General features: G+C 39.5%; 1 protein-coding gene across 1 annotated transcript; it reads right to left on the minus strand.

Moving 5' to 3' along the window:
• Positions 1 to 407: 407 nt before the first annotated feature.
• Positions 408 to 16,035, minus strand: MEIOC (meiosis specific with coiled-coil domain). The gene is made up of 7 exons (XM_072414662.1): positions 16,012 to 16,035; positions 13,497 to 13,627; positions 10,251 to 10,352; positions 6,286 to 7,801; positions 5,311 to 5,445; positions 3,995 to 4,175; positions 408 to 2,745 (listed from the first exon to the last, which is right to left on the minus strand). Exons 1-7 carry the CDS (start codon positions 16,027 to 16,029, stop codon positions 2,597 to 2,599), a joined length of 2,232 nt encoding a protein of 743 aa, XP_072270763.1. The 5' UTR covers positions 16,030 to 16,035; the 3' UTR covers positions 408 to 2,596.
• Between the last annotated feature and the right edge of the window lie 5,864 nt (positions 16,036 to 21,899).

The raw sequence follows: 21,899 nt of genomic DNA on the forward strand, positions 1-21,899 counted from the left end.
TAAAATACACTGCTATATTCCTAAATACAAAGCTTCATGAAACTCTTTTTTATGCTGAATAGCAGGCAGAGATAATAATAAGAAACCCTCCCACCTTGTAGCAATGGCTTTGTTTCTCAGGTCTTCAGCCAATAGCTACCTATGACCCAACAATTATGTTCTCATCCCAGTGCCAGGCTGGTTACACACAGGCAGATGTTTTACTTTAGATCTGATAAAACATTAGGATGGAAATAAAATGTATGATAAAGTGCAAATCTGGCAGCAAATGTGTCCATGTGTATCCAACCTTACCTAGACCTTTAAAATTACCTGAAAAAATCAGTTCTGTTTAGAACGCCAGCAGTGTTTTATTCTATGATTACATTTTTTACTACGAATATAACGCATGACAATACCCAAAGAAATTTGGTGAACACGTTTTTATTTCTTTTTCCACAGAAAACAAACGCAACAGATAAATTCACTAACACATTTAACAACTTTCTTAATAAAACGAGATTAAGTTGGGGTGTATAAACTTCGACACAACATAACTTAAAAGATGTAAAAAAATGCAATATTTAAAAAAAGAACCCTACGAGATGTCAGATGTTGTACCCACATGTGATGCGGCCATTGGTGAAAAACAGCTTAGGTTATGCCTGTTGGTCATTTATGTTCCTTGCTTGAATAAAGAAGCACAAGCAAGGTATTTACAGCATATTTCCTAAAAGCCTAAATGAAACATTGGTTTTTATCAGGTAACTACTTTTCAGTAGTAATAAAATAAAAGGTGTGCAAAGACTTTAGAAAGAAGCCACATTCTGAATATATTCCCATGCAGCAGGCAAGAGACCTCACTTTCTCTGTTCAAGCAGTGGTCTCTCTGCAACAATCCAGAATACCTCCTATAAATAAGATCAGTCACTGCAATCAACTAAGTTCATGCTCCCTGCCAACAGGTGAACTCCAGCTTCAACCCAGCATGAGGCCGACATTCCCAGAGAGACCACTGTGAGACTTTGCACATTGTTTTGTTTTAATGCCTTTGAAGTGGACCTAGCTTAATCTAAAAGTTGAAAGAAGTTTTAAAATATTGCACATTTTTTTACACCCCTTATATAATGAACAGAAACAAAGTAACGTAGAACAAAGTTCTCCTTTTGTGGTAAATGCAAGGTCTTTGTTAGAATCCCTTTTTAAGGAAATACTTGCAAGAGATGTTAGTTTTTTTTAGATGAATTCTCATTTATTAGGGTGCCTTCACACAGTTTTGGATCTAAAACCGTCACCCTGTGAAGGTCTGTCTCTCTCCATGATAAATGGAGATTAGTGTAGTGCACACAGAATGTCTGCAAACCCATACAAGCAGATATATGTGTACTGTGATGTGACCTGTCATGGTCATGTGAGAATGGTGGGCGTAATGATTCTGGAATTTCACATCGCACCCCATAGGAAACCATTAATATCAAGCTTTCTCAGCCCAACAGCTGTCTAGGTACTTCATAGCTGCAATGATAAATTTCACCTGCACTGCCTCCTGCTGGTCAAATCAGATGTTACAGATTCTCCAAATAGGTAGTTTAATTTACAATTCTGAACAAATTTCATGGGATGGTTATATAGTTACCAGCCAAAAATGTTATTTAGATTTTGTTTGGACGAAAGTGTAATAAAAAGAACTGCAACCTGTCACTGTTGCAGACGTAGGAGAATCATGCTCTTGGCACCGTATTTCTCCATTATTTTGTCATGATAGGGCTTCCTTTGATCGTCTAATAATGCCTGTCCCTTAAAAGTGTGCATTACATATAATCACTCCCAAATATAAATATATCCCTGCAAAACTGGCCAACATCCATTGTTGTTTAGGCTGGCAGTTCTCAGGGTCCCCAGAGACATGTTAAAAAACCTCCAATGGGTTGTTGTATTCTGTATATTAACACAGGGAACACCACCTACATTTTCATGGGTTGTTATAATAGTTTTGATAAAATGTATCCAATAAATACTCTGATGCTTTAAATAGATTTCTGTTTGCTGGTTTTTTTGTGGTTTACACCATCCACAATGATCCCTGGATTACCAAAATACTTCTAACACATTAAAGCTTATTCTCAGGCAATGCATGCTTTAAAACATCAAATTTGAGCCTCCAAGTGAACTTGAGCAAAGTAACAGGGCCACTTCATTTCCACCTCCCCTGCAGAATATATTAAAGTCTCTACACAAGCCTACAGCCCTAATGACCAAACACTGTCACATGCAGTGAATAATTCCATGCCCAGAGGTACCTGATATATTTCTTGTTTTGGAGGGGGAGTGTATGATTTTGGGGAAGACTACTTGTCCCCTTGGAACTCCAAGACAATAAAACCCCAAACTTGTAATACTCTGTGGCCTGTCTTTTGGCTTCTCTTACGGAAAAAAAATAAAAGCTCATTATTAAACCCAAATCCAAAAAGTAAATGAAGAATGAATTCCTTAAAAAAACATACTTATAATTACTGTAAGTGGAACTTGGAAACATCAGTAATTTTCTTCAAACGCTCATTCGAAACAAAATGGGACCTAATAGAAAATGATTTCAATAGTCCACCTTGACAAATCATTAGTGCTGTATGATGGTAAATGGCTCGTTATCGTCGGGTATATTGGATTGGAAAGGCAGCGCCATCTGCAGGGCACACCACAGGGCTGTGCGTACCTTTCGATTTGCAGAAGTCAGATTCTTGATTGAGATTGCAAGCGCATAGACATCTGAGAAAGGAAATTTTACATCATTATTTTCCTAATAAAGCCCAAAGATTTACATAAGACACCGGATAAAGCAGGTATTCTCAACCAAGATTCTGTGGATCCCTGGGGTTACTTTAGGCGTTACTAAGGGTTCTTTGAGCAATTAGCAATTTGTGACTCTCAGGTCTGTTTAGGTGATACCAATCTTTTTAGCTATCTGTAAGGGTGAGATTTTTCCCACTGGTCAGAAATGTAAAAGACATTTTTCACACTGACCACCACATTAATATAATGTGAGCTGTGGATTTAGTAATTATAAAGGGGGTTTCGTGAGGACCCGAAAGGTTTTTCAAAGGTTCTCCGGTGTTAAAAGAGTCAAGAAACACTGGATGGACACGATGGTCTTTCTGGAATACTCTTCTAGGAGACGTCATCATAACTAAACATGTGACACTTACAAACATATCACAATGACAAGAAAGAAGCTGGTACATAGAATTATAACATTACAACACAAAGGTATTTCTTCTCACTAAAATTCCTCTATCAAAGCAATACAAACTTAAGACTAAAAAGAAACCAGACTTTCCCTCTGGCTGTGAATGATAATTTTTTTTCTACAGGAAAGGTAAAAAAAAAAACAAAAAAGGAGAATTCAGTCACAAATGTGCAAATGAATAACAATGTATCGGTGTGGTTTGCTCATTTAGTGTAAAGGACATTAAAATAATTTTTTTCTCTATACAGGACTTCAGATTTCCCTTGCTTACTGTAGTCAGAGAGGAAGTGAAGAAAAATTTGCACCAGGGACAAAGTAAGTGAGGACAGGGATTCAAGCCTTTCCCTAACTTTTCTACTTGGGGCACTGTATGCTTTAAAACAAACACGTTGCCTGCACAATTTGGGATTTTTAGGTTGCTTGCATACCTGGCTTACATCAAAGCTTAAACCCCTGTACAGAAGTCAGACACAAGAGGTGTTGCTGCAAACAATTTTTTGTGATCGTGTCTACTGATAGATGAACAATGCCAATCTAATCTATGGGGGGTGGGGAGCAAGAGGCACGTTAAAGCTTGTATAAGAGTTCAATTCTTAGGTTTGGATTTACCTTGACTTTAACTTAATATTGCTGAAGTTCACATCCAAAAAAATTACAAATAAATATAACTTTTTGCGAATGATGGCTTTTTTGTGACTGAAATTCTCTATTGTAACTATATTCTATGATAGTCTCAGACAAATACAAGTTTACATTCCGAGCGGTTTCTACCTTTGTCATCTTGTGCGTAAGCCCTTTTATGCATTTGGCGCCCTGAAGTGTTTACCATTTCCTCCCTGCGTCTGGCTTGAACAATGTGAATAGATTCCAAAAGACTATCTAGCGCAGCAGAAATGTTGTTGTGAAATGACATACCGCAGTAGCGCTCCATTTTACCCACCATGGTCGTTACCTGTGTGAAACATTTAACAAAACAAGAGAAATGCATTTCACCAAGATTTCCTGCTTAGCATTAGATTGCAATTGGGATAGTATATGGGGAAATGTTAACAAGAACAACCAATGGTAACTGTGTCTGATATTGATGTATATCATTAAATAGACACTAATATCTTACCTTTTTATGGCATCTCCCCGTGATGACTGGCAACACTTCATTAACCAGAGAGTAATGGGGGATAGCAAGGAGGATGAGCGGATGCAGTAAGTAACATGAGGGGTGGTGGTAGGGGGCATGTGCACACACTAAACTGACTTTCCCTAAAAATGGACATTTTTTTTTACAAGTGATAAAGTATATTTATTAAAGGAAACTTGCATATCTAATATAGACTGCAATTACAAACCACCATCTAAAAATACTAGTTGTCCTTTTTCTTTATTGCCAATAATGCTTTATGAATCGTCAAAGTCAAAGCGGCTGATCTGTATATTCTAGGTCTGTGATCCTTGCTACTGGAATAGCATATGATTGTCACAAAACTAGAATTGTCAGCAAGAGAGATCAGCAACTGAAACCTATGTATTACTTTAAGTATGTCCTCCTTAAAGTAAACTTGTACCCTGATACCTGGGAACCCTGCCAACCAAGACTAATGAATACACATGCATAGTTTCCCTTTTTTTATAGATATTCAGAATAATCAGGCAGGTAGAAGGGAATAATGCAGAATGCATGGAGACATCACCTGTCTCTTTATGCTATATTGACCTGCCTGATTGTGCCTTTTTAAAGGTTGTCAGAAACCTAAACTTAAGCAGACAGCCAGAAAAACAAGAATTTTTCTCTACACTGCAATATCCTATTTTATGATGTGCTGATGAAATATTCCTCCATATTCATGTTGTTCTGTCACCTACAGTAGGATTGGTCTGAGCATACAAATACAAAGCAGTGGGTGAAAGGATGAGCAACACAAAATACATGTACAGATGTAAGTTGTGGTAAAAAACTGGAAACGTACTACGGTATTATTATTACTAACACTTAGTATTAGTTGTTTAGATGAGAAAATTAAAGCATAATCCTGTATTTATATTAAACTACATGTACTGTAAAAATAAAGAAAAGCAAGGTCAGTGCTTACTCTGGCTTGTTCATGCAACTGATCCACTATCAGACGGTCAACTCTGGTGGGATTTGATGGAAGTTTTGGAATGCAGATGTTGTTGAAACTGGACATCAAATCCCCTGGGTAATTCTCCATTAAAATATACTCTACCTAAGACCAACATAAAAAGTCAATTTTGCATATAAATCAATATTTTGCTTTATATATAGGTTAACTGTATATTAGTCAGAAAAGGGAATCTTTATAAAATAAGTTAAACAAAAAATCTCACAAAAACAAAAACACATTTCCCCTTATTAATTAAGAGAGAGAGCTGCCCTTTTATATAATTTTAAAACAATGATGACAGGTAGCAAGAGAAAAGGTGAGGATATTGCAGGGGAATAAGCAGGTATACCTGTTGCCCTATCACAGATTCACATTAAAGCTCTTTTTTTCAATTTCTGCAGCCCTTCCTCATTTTTTAATTTCTGCTATAGAGAGGACAAGATTTTAGGCAAGGTTGGCCAATCACTGCTCCCTGTAAAAATTTGACCCCTATTAAAGCAGAACTAAACCTTGCAGAACTTGCCTATCCCATGATTCCTTGCTGGGTCCAGCCATCTTTCTTCATACTTCTGCCCAGCAATGATCTTGGGCTGTCCTGATTTGACGTGCCGGGGGCGTAACTTTACCATGCCCGGCACATATAAGGGAAGCAACTACAACTACAGTTGATTCTGCCTTTTCACATATTCCTGGCATGATCAGACATCATCTGGTCCTTTCTGCAATACCCATGGGTCTGAATTAGTAAAGTTTGAAGTGGGACTTTAGTTCCACTATAAGAACAGTAGTCTGACATGTCACATGTGTACAGAGGGCTGAACTGAAATTAAATAGAGAAAAGCCAATAGAACTATTTTCTGCATCTTTTTCAAGTTAGCCCCTATGCACTATAATTATTACAGGTTGCATTTTCCTCTTTTAAACAACAAAGTGTGTACATACCTTCCTTCTATCTTCTTCCAGAGCTTTGAATTGGTAGCAACATTCTTCCAAGCACAGGGAGAGCTGAGCCACAGACCTGTTTCGCAGCTTGGAGGACTTCTGACTGCTGAGCATAGGTGCCATGTTCTGCCAAGAGGTATCTCCATGTACAAAGTTACAGATGTTGCCCAGTTCTTTGCAGGCATAATTAGAAGCACCCACACTTTTTGAAAAACATGATTGAAAATTAGGGGCGGAAAGAGGTGTGACATTGGTGGGCATGTTACCCACCAACGATGCACTGACAGAACGTGCAGCAAGTGAGAGGCTCCCTTTGCTGCCGTCCTGTGGCTTAATATTATGACTTCCTAATCTTTGGTTTTTAGAGTTGGCCACATTACATGTCTGAGCTTGAAATTTAGAATACAAGTCAGAAGTATACTGCATCCTCATATCTTGACTTATTTTCTTGCCAGTGTTTTCATTACAATTACGCTGACTTGACACATTTTCATGCAAGCCATTAAATGGCTCTAAACTTTTTGTAGTGGCTGCTTCATGCACACATTCCTCTTTAGCAATACCAAATCTACTGTTGTTTGGGTTGGTGCCACGACTGTATTCGGAGAAGGGATAAGCAGGATTTTCACTGCGGTAGGTTGGAAAATTGCCATTAAACCATGGCGAGGAACTGTTAAAGCCAGACACTGAGTCTTTCTGAGAGGCTGGAAGGTTTCCATTCATCTCAAGTTGAGTTTGATATGAGTTGGCAGAATGGCTTTGAAGTTGGCAGTTCATCCATAAAGGCCAGCTGGACTTTGCAATAGGCAAATGGTTGTTAGACTTAAGAACGTGAGCACCCTGAACATCATTTCTTTGAGTCACCTGTCGGTGGTAAGTGAAAGCACTACTCCCTCCTCCCAATGTTTTCCTACCAAAATCAGATTTCTGGTCAGGTACAGGCATGAACAAACTATCTGGTATGCGGTTTGTGGCCTGTGGAAGGTCATAGCTTTGGTTGCCTACAAAAGTGTTATGCTGCTTTGGCTGTATGGGTTTGGGGTGAACAGCAGCATCTAAAGTTGTTAGATCAGAGGACATATCACCTAAGCTTCCATCTTCCTGAAATCCATGGACAGCGTTTTGATTGTACTTGGTGTTATTTATATTAGGCGAATCATACCTATCATGTTCTGTATAAAAGGTTTCTTTGGATGTTTCAGGTAACATGGATGACATCAAGTTTTGAGACAGGGAGGATTCCTTGTTGACAGTTCTGGGGTTTATATTGTGGCTGCGGCGGGTATTGGTCCAAACAGAAAAGGACCAATTATCACTCTGGTTCACACCGGGCAGCTCATGGTATAAACCTTGCATCTTGTGAGTCTCTTTGCTAGTAACAGATTCCACGCCAGGAGAACCCTGCTGTAGAATTGCTAGTTCCTCATATTGCTTTATGTCTGGCATTAGGTTCTGGTGACCAGATGTTCTGTTCAGGTTTATTTCCAACAAAGGGTTTACCAAGGAAGAGCAATTCCTAAAAAATCAAAATGTTTCAATTAAAATCTTAAAGAGGAACTAAACTCAAAAACGTCCAAAACAAAAAAAAATTGACTTACCTTCAGCGCAGTTGATCGGTCCAGGGGTCTCTTCCATCAGGTCCCGCATCATCCCAGTATCCGTCCTCGGGGCGCCGGCATCTTCTCTTCTTCTTACCAGGCGTGAGATCGAGTGAAGTAGTTGGTGAAAAAAATCTGCTGATCTCACTGCGTATGCGTGAGATCGGCTTTTTTCCCCCCTTTTGACGAAAGGGCTCCTTCTGCGAATGTCAAGGGTGCTCAAGAATGCACAGAAGGAGCACCCAAGAGCCTCCAGGGATGCGTGACGTAGGTATCCCAAGAAGCTTTGTGCTCCCATTCATTTTGGGGGTGGTGATGCACCTTTTTTTTATTAAAAAAGTTGCACTTAAAAAAAAACAAAAACAAAGAATTTTTACCTAACATAAAAGGATTGTCTACCCTTTTATGTAAAGTGAAAATTTTAGTTTAGGTACCCTTTAATGAAAAGGCGCAATTTCTCTAAAATGTCTTTGAATTTTGTACCATTACCCTTGGGGGAGAGGGGAGATGTTCATCTTCTATTGGCAATATATTTAGTGGACGTAACACACAAACATAAAAATGCATTTCTGCCTAATATCTACTACCTATTAGTTGCACTCAGTCCAGTATATTTAGCTTAATGCTGATGCAGAAATTCAATATCGTTTGAGGATTCTCGTGCATACATATAACCTGAAACTGAGAACCAGACACAGTAGGTTGTGGGCTGACATAGGTCTGATAAAGGTTTCTATATTGGAGGTTTGCTGAGATAAAGAAGATTTTTTAAAACTTGAACTGGAGATCATTAAAGCTAATTAAAAGACAACACAAAAATAAATTAACAGACTACAGGCAGCTTATTATACAACAGCAATATCTAAAATTGTATCTAGAGGTGACATGTACGCCATACGGGTTGACAATCGAAAAACCGGCATCCATAATCCGGATCCTTAAATTTCCTGGCATGAATAGCCCTTGCATTCTCACGGAGGAAGAATCGGATTCCATTCCGTGTAGTTCTGTCAGTTGCCACTAGATGGCGCTAATATATTATAATTACAAGCAATTCAAAAATACAGAAATTTGGGTCCAGAGGTTGCTGGATTTTGGAATGTCAACCTGTATAAATATATATATGAGGGGGTGCCGAGAAGTTCCTGGCTTTGCCCCCTTTCAGATGAAATAGAAAAATTAGTGTGGGGGCATATGACAGCCTAATATCCTAGTATGTAACTGTGCAAATATCAGGTCTTTGCAATTCTTAAAACTGTTTTTTCTTTTAGTGAGAAGCTGTGATGGCAGAGGCACAAGCAAGTTTCACATGGTTGGAGTTACGGGCCATCATGAATTTTTGTTTCCCCAGGGAAAGTCAGCAAAGGGCATTCACACTGAGATGTCACAGTGCTGTAGGAATGACACTGGGGGAGAAGTGTCATTCCTACAGCACTGTCAGAACCTGGTTATCTCAATTCAAGACTGGGCATTTCACTGTTAAAATGAGCCCTAGACATGCGCAAGCTTTCAGTGAAGTGGGTGCCAAAATGTTTGAATAGAGATCAGAAGAAGGAATGAGAGGAAGCATCCAGAGCCGTTTTGGCCCATTTTGAAGACTTTTTGGCTAGGTTAGTGACTGAGGAAGAAACCTGGCTCCACATCTATGATCCTGAAACCAAGGAACACTCAAAGGAACGGCGCCACAGCGGGTTTCAGCACCCGAAGTTCCGAACCCAAAAATCGGCTAAAAAAGTAATGGCGTCTGTTTTCTGGGACAAAGACAGTATTCTGTTCGTAGACTACCTACCTCAGGGCTCTAGTATCACCGGACAGTATTATGCTAACCTCCTGGACAAGCTGAAGGAGGCAATTAAGACGAAATGCCGTGGAAAGTTGACCAAAGGGATCCTTTTTTAGTAGGACAATGCACCTGCTCACACGTCCAACATTGCGGCTGCCAAATTGAACACCCTGGGTTTCCAATTAGTCCACCATCCCCCCCCTACTCATCTGACCTGGCCCCTTCGGTCTATTATCTGTTCCCTACTTTGAGGAAACAACTGAAAGGGCAACGTTTTGGGGTCACTTCTGACGTCAAAGATTTGGGTGAGAGCTGGTTTGGAGCCCAAAGGACTTTTATTTTGAACGTTCTAGAAAAGCTGCAACTACGCTGTACCAAGTGCATCAGTCTCAGGGGGGAATATGTTGAATAAATGTGTTATTTCAAAACTCTGGCTCTCTTCTTTCTGGGCAAAGCCAGGAACTTCTCAGCAACCTCTCGTGTGTATAAATATATATATATTTATATATATATATACACAAATATATATTATGCCTTAAAGGTTATAAAACATTCAACAAATAATGACAGGTGAGTATACATACCGAACTGCAACACTGGGCTGAGCTTTGTCTTCATCAACAATACTGGATACCAGTCCATTGAGGTCAGCTTCAATTTCACATTCATTCTTTTCACTTTGTGTTCTGACATTTAAATACATCAGTAAATAATACTTTAGAAGTAACCAAACATCTACATGTTTTTCTATTCTATAAAATAACAAACTAAAAAAAAGTTAGATAAACCATTCTTGGTTTAGCTATAGCCAATTACCCTATGACATGACATTACCATCAATAGCCAATAGAAAAATGCGCCTGATAACATTGCACATTCTAGCCTTCCCAAGCCATTCACCTTCTGCAAGTGAATAAGTTATGAAACATGCTGAGACAACCTGCAAACAAAATCCACAATAGCAGGTCCCAAATTTCTATCCCAATTATTTTTATTTACTTTATTACTCTCCTATGTATGGCTTTCTTTTTCAGAGCTGCATAGTACATTGTGAAGCTGTGTATCTATCTACCTCTTAGTACAATGCAGAGGGCCACCACCCCCTCAATTTACAAAGACAAAAACATACAAAAATCAGAGCTCACACACAGCACACAAAGTGCATAAATACAAAACAAACATGAACAATCAGTGCACATTTACTATATGACATAACACACAAATAAACAGTCTAACGACACATTAAGCTTTGCTGGAAACGTATTGTGGACGCATGGCATAATATTTATATGGCACTCATATTACTACTGCATGCTATAATACACTGTTATACTTGTGTGTTTATATTTCCTGTTGTATGTCTACATCATGGTCCCCTGTGAAATAGGGGGTCTTGCCTGGTGTACTACATGGTGTTTAGAAACATGTAACAGGCAAGGGTAAAAAAGCTTTCCAAGGCAAATTTCTGAACAAGCAGGGAATTATTAAAATTGACCTAAACTCTAAACTTTTACTTTACTTACAAAGGGTAAACAACATAAAGTAAAACAGATTTTTTTTAAAGTGCAACACCCTTTTTTTTTAATGGGTGCACAGAACCTCCTGGGATACTTAACTCATGCATCCCGGGAGGCTCTGGCTGTTCTTTTCTGTAGTGAGAGAAAAAGAAATGCCGATCTCACGCATGCGCAGTAAGATTGGCACTCTTTTTTCCCCCATCTACGTCACCCGATCTCGCCCCTGCGCAGTGTGAGGTCGGGTGTTATATGAAGAAAAACCTGGAAGAAAACTGAAGATGACGGTACCTGGGGTTTCCCCTGCGCCGGGCCAAAGAAGGACACTGGGGTGGCACGGGACCCAATCAAAAAAACCTCCTGATGGAGTAAGGAAAGTGTGTTTTTTTTTCTAGTTTAGTTCTGCTTTAGGTAAGAAATTTAAAAGCCCATTTGTACTATTGCAATAATGCATGCATTGTGTTGATGTTATGCAAAGCCATTCATTCCATAGTGAACCACAATAAACGAACATGCATTGTGGTGTACTGCCAGAAATGGTACATGCACCTAGTTTTGGTGCATTAGGCAGTCTGTTTAGTGGGCTCACAGGAAAATGTGTGAGATAATGCACAGCAATGTTGTCAATGGGTCCTAATGGTTACGTGACTGCTATATGCATAAAAAGTATTTTGGTGTCTTACAGTAAAAAAAAAAAATAATATATATATATATATATATATATATATATATATATATATATATATATATAGTGCCAACATATTAGGCAGCGCTGTACATTAAAAAGGGGTTGCAAATGACAGACAAAGACACAGGAGGCGAGGACCCTGCCCTGAAGAGCTAGTTTAGGGAATCCCTCTGCAAGTTATTCTCTTTAACCCCCCTGGCGTTCTAATTCTGACCGTATTTTACGCCAAAAGCAGTACATTGTTTTGCAAGAAAATGTATTTTACATTGTAGGGCTGTAATTCTTAGGCATAACTCACCAAAATATGTCTAATATTGAATACATTTAATAATAAATTTTAAATAAAAAAACACAAAGATCTGTTAAAACAAGGGTGCATTTTTCGTCTCTTTCAAAAGAATTACATTTCCTCATTTTCCAATCAAGCCCATTTTATGGGACTCTCTGATGGGGATACCTGCTTTAAATGTGATGCCCCTGCAGCTACTCCCTTTCAAAATTCTGGTGAATGCCTGGGTACTAAGCGATTCTGGAGTCGTGTGGTGAGCTATATTTGTATTTGTACAACTATTACCTTTTGTACCAATTACCCCTGAATGGGCTGTTTTTGAAGGTGGAGAGTTCTACTTTTCAGTTCTCTGGAGGAGCGAGACGTTTGGCATTGATAATTTCAACGGTAGCCAGGAAAATTTTATATTGCACTGCTGGTTGGAACCCTCCCCCCCAACAATACGTCTTTTTATGGTCAAATTACAGGAATTATTTAGGATGGAATGGGCGGAAACTGCCATATATAAAGAATTCAAAACACAATGTTTCTTCATTGCTACACTTAATACTCCCACAAAAATAAAATTGTACAATTGTTTTTGACACACCACATGGTACCTAGGAAGGGAGCTGGAACATGATCCTCATATAGAAGTTGAATCACTGCTGATGTAAGCACTTATGTTTAATTAAATTACTGTTTTGGTTGCACGTTTAATTACATATATTTCGTAATTGCACTATCATCTGTATGTTGATGACTACTGAAATTTTATTTAGTATGTTATACTGTTCACCGATATGTGCCTATTTTTATGTTACGGTACTTGCAAGGTTTATGCCTTGAAACTCTATTTTTGTAATGTCCTGTATATATGATTCTGTGTGTATTACTGTTTATCAATGTTAAACCTTAATAAAATTATTTGAAAAAAAAACAAAAACAAGGGTGCAAAAAATACTGAAACTTGTAATAAAACTGTACAGTAGCATATATAATATACATATAATACAATTATATATACATTATACTGATTACTTTGTATTGGATTCAATTCAGTTATTTTGTATTGAACCAAAAACAAAATAATTTAAATTTCTCACCTCCTACATCTGCTGACTTTGCATTGTAAATTATTATTCCGGTATGCACAAAAACCTTTCAATATTTGGAACATTCCTATACGACCTAAATGAAGCCATAAAGTTATTCTGCCATCCTCCATGTTTTTGCCTTGTCACTAAAGCATGGATAAAAACATTCCAAAATTCTAATAGGACCAATCACCACTGACATAAACTACAATAAAATGAGCAGTCTAGAGATGAGCACTTTGCAAGTTAGTTGTATTGCTTACCTTGTATTTGGCTGTGCTATAGCCAGTGGTCTCTTCTCATCAGACGGGGCAGATAAACGGGAAGCAAAGAATTCACCCCAGTGTGTGAAAAAAGAGTCTGAACTTTGAAATGTGTTACCGGTCTCTTCAACCTGCACAGATATGCAAGATTTGATAATGTTGCATCCACATGTCTAGCGATAAGACATTATCATAATAAATTACAAAAAGAATACACATTTTTCATTTTCAAGCTACATCCTCATCCTTGCTTCACTTTCCTAGCACATCATTCACCCGGATGAAGCAGACGGATGGATGGACCTCACAAAGTGCTGGGCAGTAAAGCAAAGATGGGAAGAATTGCTATCCGCATAACTCCGCTTGTAATATCGGCTTCCATATTTCCATACTCAGAGGCCTCTACAATCCTATGAAACTATAAAAGATCATTGTAGACATTAAGGACAGGGGAATGTTTGTAAAGTGAATGACAGGTATGAAGGTTTATGATCTTGCTGCCAGCTCTGCACGATTCTTGTATGTAGTGATTGCTCTGCAGGCAGCTCATGTATGTAACGCATGTATGTAAGAAAAACAAAATCATATGGGACTAAGCCTAATTTACTAGACTACACTTTATCAGCATAAGTAGGATGATTATCAGACAAGTAACCATTCTTTTTGTTCCTATTGACTTGTCATAGCAAGTGATAATCCTTGGTAAATGAAGCCTAAATGGGGCTGATGCATCAGAATAGATGTATTATGTCTATTTAATGTACAGTGCTGCGTAATATGTTGGCGCTATATAAATCCTGTTTATTAATAATAATAATTATGTCACAGGGCCAATCATATTTCAGCTTTGTCTCTTGTCTGTCCTGTGACTGATCTCATATAACCCGGGCACAATAGAACCATCAGACGTATAATTACATGAAACAGATGGCAGACTTTGTACATAGAGATCTCATTGTGCTCCTTATATTATTAGGAAAGGTAATGGTAAATTATAAATGTTTATATCTTTATAAATGTTTCACTCAATATTCACCCAAATTTTACCCTCCAAATCAAACATTTACATGCAGCAGCTTACCAAATCTTATCACCTGCAAATTACACCCTATCTTACCATTCCTGTATAGGTGACACCGACTTTGTGGAATGATATGAAAAGCTGAAACCCTGGCAGGGGGCGAGCAACTGGCAAAACATCTTTTCACTTCCTGTCTTAGATGACCAACAGGAAGTTATTAAGTGATAAGAATTCCCCAGGTTTAGTTGTCCCTATTAGATTTCTTCTTGTGTCTTCTTCAACACTGGTCGATTGTTATGAAGGGTTAAAACCTTGGCAGGCTGTAAGCAAAATTTGTTTTTACTTCCTGTCCCAACAGGAAGTTTTTGAGTGAGAAGAACTCCCTTTGGACATAATAAGTGTCCCCATTAGATTTCTCTACTTGTTCCATATTGGTGAATTCATAGGAAAGGGTTAAAATCCAAGAAATGCCCTCTCATTTCCTGTCCTAGAGGTCCAACAGGAAGTTAATAATAATTCCTCTGGTAAATATAAGAAGAGTCCCTATTAGATTGCTTCATATTCCACATTGGTGGATTGATAGGAAGGGTTAAAACCCTGGCATGCAAAATGTCCCCTCACTTTCTGTCCAAAGGGCCCAACAGGAAGTTAGATAAATTTCCCCCTAATAATTGTCTCTCAAAGAAGTGTCCCCTTTGGAATTCTTCTGTGTTGATATTACATTGTGTTGAAAAAATGTGGGACTACCTTTGACTTCCTGTTGTGGTGTCAGATTCCCAGTATAAGGAAAAGGAGTGAATCCTCTTATGGGGACACAGACAAAAAAAAAAGGTCAGGTTAAAAAATAAAAAAAAATAAAACTTTATTTACAATACAGGTGGCTCTGACATTACTCAGACATGCTTGATTCTATTGGAACCGTTATAACCCTTCCCAAAGACAGCACTTATTTTATTGGCTGAAACCATTTTATTCCCCGCCCATATAACCACGCCCTCTCGGTATAAAAGACACTTGTTTTCCTTGGAAAAAAAACGTTGTTCCCGCCCAGAACGCCACGCCCTCCTTTCCCCTCCCCCAATATTTCTGTGACTGGAAGTATGGGTGACTGAAATATATTAAGGGGTGGTGAGGGAATATAAATACATGAAATATAAAATAATATACAATAACAAAGAATTGATATTCTCAGCTTATAGTGAACGGGTTGATATTACAGTTATTAATTATTTCTTAGTAATAGGTACAGTGACCATATAATAAATTGAGGTAAAACGTTTGAGAACCCCCTATATGATAAAGTTCAGACGCCCAGGCCTACAAATACAATGCGGAATACGTCCCGAGACACGATAAAGAGTCCCAAACCTGCCTGAACTTAACTATTACAGAAAGCCCGCGTGCTATGAAAAAAGGAGCACGTATTACCAAAATGAAGAGTGTCTATAGTCCCCGGGCAGATATAGGTAAGTTCCGGTATTCACCAGCACCTACCTCCAATACCTCCGCCATCTTCGTCTTTGCTCTGCGTGATGAAGGTTCCTCAGCTTATTTATAAACTTTGGTCAAACTCCGCCCCCGAGTGACCTAAGTTCTCCCCAGCAACTAGGCCTTGAGGGAAGGGCATCAGCCAATGACCTCTCTCGCGCCATGGACGTGATTGGTCAGGATTGAAGCACATGACAGGCTGATGGTATATATATTTTGTAATACTGCTCAAATAATGTGATTGGTTGGCGCGGGCTTGTGTGTGGTATTGGTGGAGGAGAAGAATGACATGGGGTTGTTAGACATGCGCTTACCTCTCACTGCTGAGAACATGGGCAATCTAGACATTGCCATCAGATTGTGAGGAAATCCTAAAGCAGTGATACTAAGCAGGGATCACCCAGAGCTTTCTAGGGGTTCCTTGAGCAGTTTGTGCTTCTTAGATAATGGTGACATTCTTCCCACTGGCCATCAATGTAAGAGACAATCCTCCCACTGACCACCACACTAATATACTGTGATCTGTGGATATAATAATCATAGCGGGGGTTTCCTGAAGATCTTATTTCAAGGGGACCCCCTATGTTAGAAAAGTGCAGAAACACTTCCCTAAAGCTTGCCATGCAGGTGACTTCTCATTTTTTATTTCATCATTTTATTCCAAATGTAACTTAGCAATGGACCTGGCAGATGGCAATACTAAGTGATCAGTTTCATCATTTATTCCATATGACTTTAATCCCATAGTAAATTATTGAAGCTGTTCATTGATTGCTTAGTTTGCATCATTCCTGCAGTTTTTCCACTGATCAGATCTGAAATTCCCCAAGGATTATTATTATTACTAATAAACAGTATTTATATAGCGCCAACATATTACGCAGCGCTGTACATTAAATAGAGGTTGTGAGTGAAACAGACACAGACAGTGACACAGGGCACATTGCCCCGAAGAGCTTACAATCAGGGATTCAAATTGAGATTGACATGTGTATGGCCAGGTTCAGTCCACGGCATACCAATAATCTAGCAGCACCCCACCTACTCCTATGGTGCCATTGCATTGCCACCTGCCCCGGTGCCACAATTCTGCTGCTGAACAGGTCCTTTAGCAGGCGTATTGCTGGCAAGTTGAGATCTAGCCTAATGACAGCCTGTCATTCCAGACATTCAGGCCCTGATTTATTAAAGCTCTCTGAGGCTGGAGAGGATACACTTTCATCGGTGAAGCTGGGTGATCCAGCAAACCTGCAATGGATTTCCTAAAAGTCATTGACTATTTGTAGGCAAATGTTTGTAATTCTTGGAGCCTTGGAGAGCTTTAATAAATCAGGGCTTCAGGCAGAAAGGGTGAGGCAGGGATCCCATTCATAGTCATAGCAGCAGCAATGCACTGAATTGCGTGATATTTGTGTAACCTCCTCTGCTATAGCGCAGGTTCACCACACATCCTATGGTGTTGCAGATGGCACTCATCATTAAAGAGTAACATACTTACTTAGTAATATAAAATTACTTAGCGCTGCAGTATCACATGCGATATTGCACTCTATACATGTAAATTCCACCTATGGCTGTTCTTTTCAAACTTTGCATTTGCTTTTTAACTACGTTTGGCTGCACTTCAAATTCACCTAACTGGGGCAAACTGCATCCAAAGAATCACAAGGCAGGTCCAATACAGCTCTGGAGAACCAATAAAAGATAATTGGACCTTCATGATCTGCATTTAAAGTGCGTTCCAATTGCAGGAAAACAATGTCCATGGACACCTATTATAAATATGGAGAGTAAATGCACTTCAGGGACTGTGGAGAACTTAGGTAAAAGTTATACAAACCTGAACTTCTCCTATTTCCTGAAATTGTTAAGACTTTCATGCAGCTTCAGAAACCTGGCATAGGCCGCAGTTTGTGATCCATATCATCTACTGATCTGCAGCAGGGAAGAGGGGTTATATAGCATGGGATAAAAGACGATCCATTGGTGGATGAAGTTTGGTTAAAGCACTGCGTGTATGTGAAGGTTCTCATTTATCCAGGTCATTGTATATCTAGTATATCTGTGTATCATAAACAATCGTCATGCTTTTTTTTAATGCTTTTTGTTTTTTGCAGGTTGACCTGCTCAAGCGTTCTTCCACCATCTACATGCATTTGTTCCAGTGCTGGCCATGTATTAGCGCTCTGGTTTGGCTTTGTTGTAGTATAACAGTACCTGCACATCATGTGTCACCACTCGCCATGGTATGACAGCAGCCAGAGAAGACAGAACTGTGCAGAATTCTTTTATATAATCATTGCTTACATAATGGTGTGTAAGAAGTACTGTAAGAGCAGCCCGCCCATGTAAACGATAGGCTGAGCCCACGGGGTAGGTAATAGGGCCGCCAGTGCTACTTCATGGAGGAGGTCAGGGACAAGGTAAGGAAGACTTTTTTGTTCATACGGCCCCTATACAGTAAAGTGATATTTACCATCCTCCTCTCAATCCCATGGCATTGTTTGTCCTTGTTAGAAAGGGTGCCTCATCCGCTTTCGGATGCAAGCCTCTCCGACGTGTTGCAGCATCTCTTCCCCGATTTCACTGCAAGTCGTGTGGATTCTTCCATCAAGGTGTGACAGGTTATGGGGCTTAGTGGCATACACCATACAAGTTTTTGCACAACCTAAAGTCGGTACGGGTACAGCTTTATCACTCCCTGAAGCATCCACTGAATCAAGCTTTTGTTGAAGCGGAGTTCCGGTATAGCCCTCCGGATTGACTTTCCCTGGCTTTGTGCGAACGGCTGCTCCTGGAGTTCAGTGTTGTCATCGGTGGTGGTAGTAGCAGACCTTCTGCTGTGTGATTTGTCAGGAACAAATCCTGTTTCGAGAACCTTGTCATGGATAAATGTGTGTAAATTGTGTTACGAGTTGGAGCAGTGTGATGGAAAGAAAGCTTCTCAAACTCGCGCTGAGCTGCATTCGGGGACTGAAAGACTTCTTTCCAAGCGTCAATTTTGCAATGCTGCCCCAATTTCAATTGGCAAACCATGGTTAAGGGAATGATATGCTTACCTTGTATATGCAGGTGTGACATCAGCAGCCCCTATTTATTGTACAGAGCTACGTAACATGTTGGCGCTTTTGTAAATAAAAGATCATACTAACACTATGTTCATACTGGGCAGTAGAGGGAGCAGACGGACTGCAGATCCCTGGTGCCAAACTGCATGTCTGTGTCACCTCATTGATCACTATGACTTTATCTGGAAAATGTAATCCAGCAGATATGTAACCTTATTACCCCAGATGTACTATAGCAGGAAGTCACTGCAATACATATGCAACACCCATCCAACCTGATCAAGTGCGGAGTGAAGAGATCCAGCTCTAGGACTGTCACATCATCTATTTTCATTCTGTTACATCTAAATGATACATATTTTCTGTATTGTGCATATTTATATTATGTCATATATTACATTATATATATATCATAGTGAGCAGCAGGGAAACCTTACTCTTCATGCATACTCTAACAACCAGCCAAGTAATTGGCTCCCCCTGGCTTTAGACTGTGCTAATAATTTCATGGTAGGGCCGTTAGATTGTGAGCCCATTTGCATAGCTTAGGCAGGTATTTTATAGGTATTATCATTGCCTTGATTAAAAAACAAAGAAGAACATAGTAAGATCTCTCCTAATATTAAAAGCAGGTGTGTTAATAGCCTTTGGACCTACTGAATACAAAATGGGGCATGTGCGCCTTAAACTCCTATTCACGAAAGGTTCTCTGGCATATGGCTTGCCAAAGAAGGAAGGGGGCAAAAACCTATTGCTCCATTATTTTTTTCAAAAACAAAACCCCTGCCTGCCCCAGTGTTCTCCCCAGACCCTTTTTAGCTGGGTGCACCACCCAGCACTTTTCAGTAACCACCGTCTGTTTCTTGGGTGGTTACTGAAGAGTTGGATACAGGGGCTAATACCCACCTATGATTTCTTCCAAACCAGCTTACCTGGGTTGAACACTGCAGCCCCCAATAGAGACAGAGACCATTCTTAGGAGAGAGGGTCCCTGCCTAAAAACCTTACCCCAGTGTTGTAGGGGTCTCAGAACTGTTTGTCTGAACATAGCCTTAAGCTACATACACACGTCAAATTATTCTCGCCCAATAATTGGCTCATGGTGGATATCCAACGAGAATCTGGCGTGTGTACATCCCGCGCCGTTCATCGTCCATGGGTCTGTCCTGGCGGATCCACGGACGATGAAGGGGCGAGGGCGCGCGGCAGGATGCCGCTCTGTCATTCTTCCCCTCCCCTCTCTATAGAGCAGAATTGTGCTGTATGTACATCACTTGTTCATGCATCGTGCGACCCTTATCTACAAGAATTGCACGTGTGTACGCGGCTTTATGCCCACACATCAGATAACAGTGTACAGATGGGACTGACCGATCGGAAACGACTGCTAATCACTCCAATGGAGGATAACACAGCGGGGTGCCACTTGCTCACCCCTCTCTATAGAACAGAACTGTATGTACAGCACTTGTTCAATTATCCTTATAATTATAATTCCTGTCATTAGGAATGATCACAAAAAATCATTTACATCGACAATCCTCTAACATCCATTAAACATCTGTATGAGGGTGTAGAAACAGACAGATGCTTTTCAATAATAATGTTACACTGAATAAAGTTTGTTATATGGTTCTAGGATGTGTAAATAGAGCATTTGGATTTTTACAGCATCATAAATGACCTTTTTATGCCACAGAAATTGCTGAGGATCCTAAACAGTCTCCCTTGTCAGGTCAATAAATCTTGTTTACAGGAATGCTATCTATGTTTTTGTGCCATTTAGTTATTAGGACCAGGCCTTACTGATTTTATGCCCCTGTTGTATTGTTCAGACCCCTACCCCAAAAAAAACAAAGACTGAAAAATAAACTTTATTCAATTTTAAAAGTTTAAAGTAGAAATCTTTGCTGTCCAAACATTAGAACAGGACCCTGTTTCACTATTAAACATTTGGACAAAGGCCAAGGACAATGTGTTGTGTGTGCTAATTGATAAATGAAATAAAGAATTGTTTGGCCATAGTATTAGTACACACGCTTGGAACAAACCAAAGACAGCAGCCAAGAAATGAAACAGACTCTATCTGACCTGCTGCAGCTTCTAATGCAAACTTTGAATGGCTGACAGTCTGCAATAAAATTAGAGTGGACAACTTTAGTATAGGTAAAAGCCTGTACAACTGTGTATGTACTGTGTACAACTTTACTATTACAGAAATAACTTCTAAAATCACTTTTTTGCATGACATATACATTACATATGCAAATTAGACTTTCAGTGTAAAATGACGAAGGGAGTGATGTTTCTGCCCCCCTAACACCCAATATTAGCTAACTTTGAGAATTTCATTGCTAGCTTGGACAGAGACTGGAGCAGCAAAGGAATCCTAGCAAGGTGCATATCAGTAGTGGCATTTGTTAAGTACAATTAGTTTTAAAGTGTCCTATACTTTTTTGATCTATTTATTATTTTAAAGTTAATCCTCAGCCACACTCTTATCCCGCCCAAACCACTCTGTCTCCTATAGCCCTATTACAAACTCCTGGAGTTAGGGAAAATAACTTAGATAATAGCCCTTTTTACCCACCTAAATGTTTGGTCACTTGAATGGTCAGGGCCTGATTTCTTACTATAGAGAAAAGTTTGACCTTCTTCATTTGCCACGTCCATACCTGTGTGCCATGAACCTATTAGCTGTCCAGTCACAAAATCATATCAGGCTTCAGAAATCTATGGTCGAGTAATGAGATTGGGATGTCTGGTCTGTGGTAGGCCCAGCCTTCAACTTTGGATCACCAAATTGGAAGGTGCATTGGCTAGGGT

The sequence above is a fragment of the Pyxicephalus adspersus genome, chromosome 6 (genome assembly GCF_032062135.1).
Source record: "Pyxicephalus adspersus chromosome 6, UCB_Pads_2.0, whole genome shotgun sequence".
Lineage (NCBI taxonomy): Eukaryota > Metazoa > Chordata > Amphibia > Anura > Pyxicephalidae > Pyxicephalus > Pyxicephalus adspersus.

Coding starts and splice junctions, on each gene's coding strand:
- MEIOC (XM_072414662.1), bottom strand. Junction 10,353..13,496: donor ATAGCACAGCCAAATACAAG/GTAAGCAATACA, acceptor TTTAAATGTCAG/AACACAAAGTGAAAAGAATG. Junction 7,802..10,250: donor CAGCCCAGTGTTGCAGTTCG/GTATGTATACTC, acceptor TTGATTTTTTAG/GAATTGCTCTTCCTTGGTAA.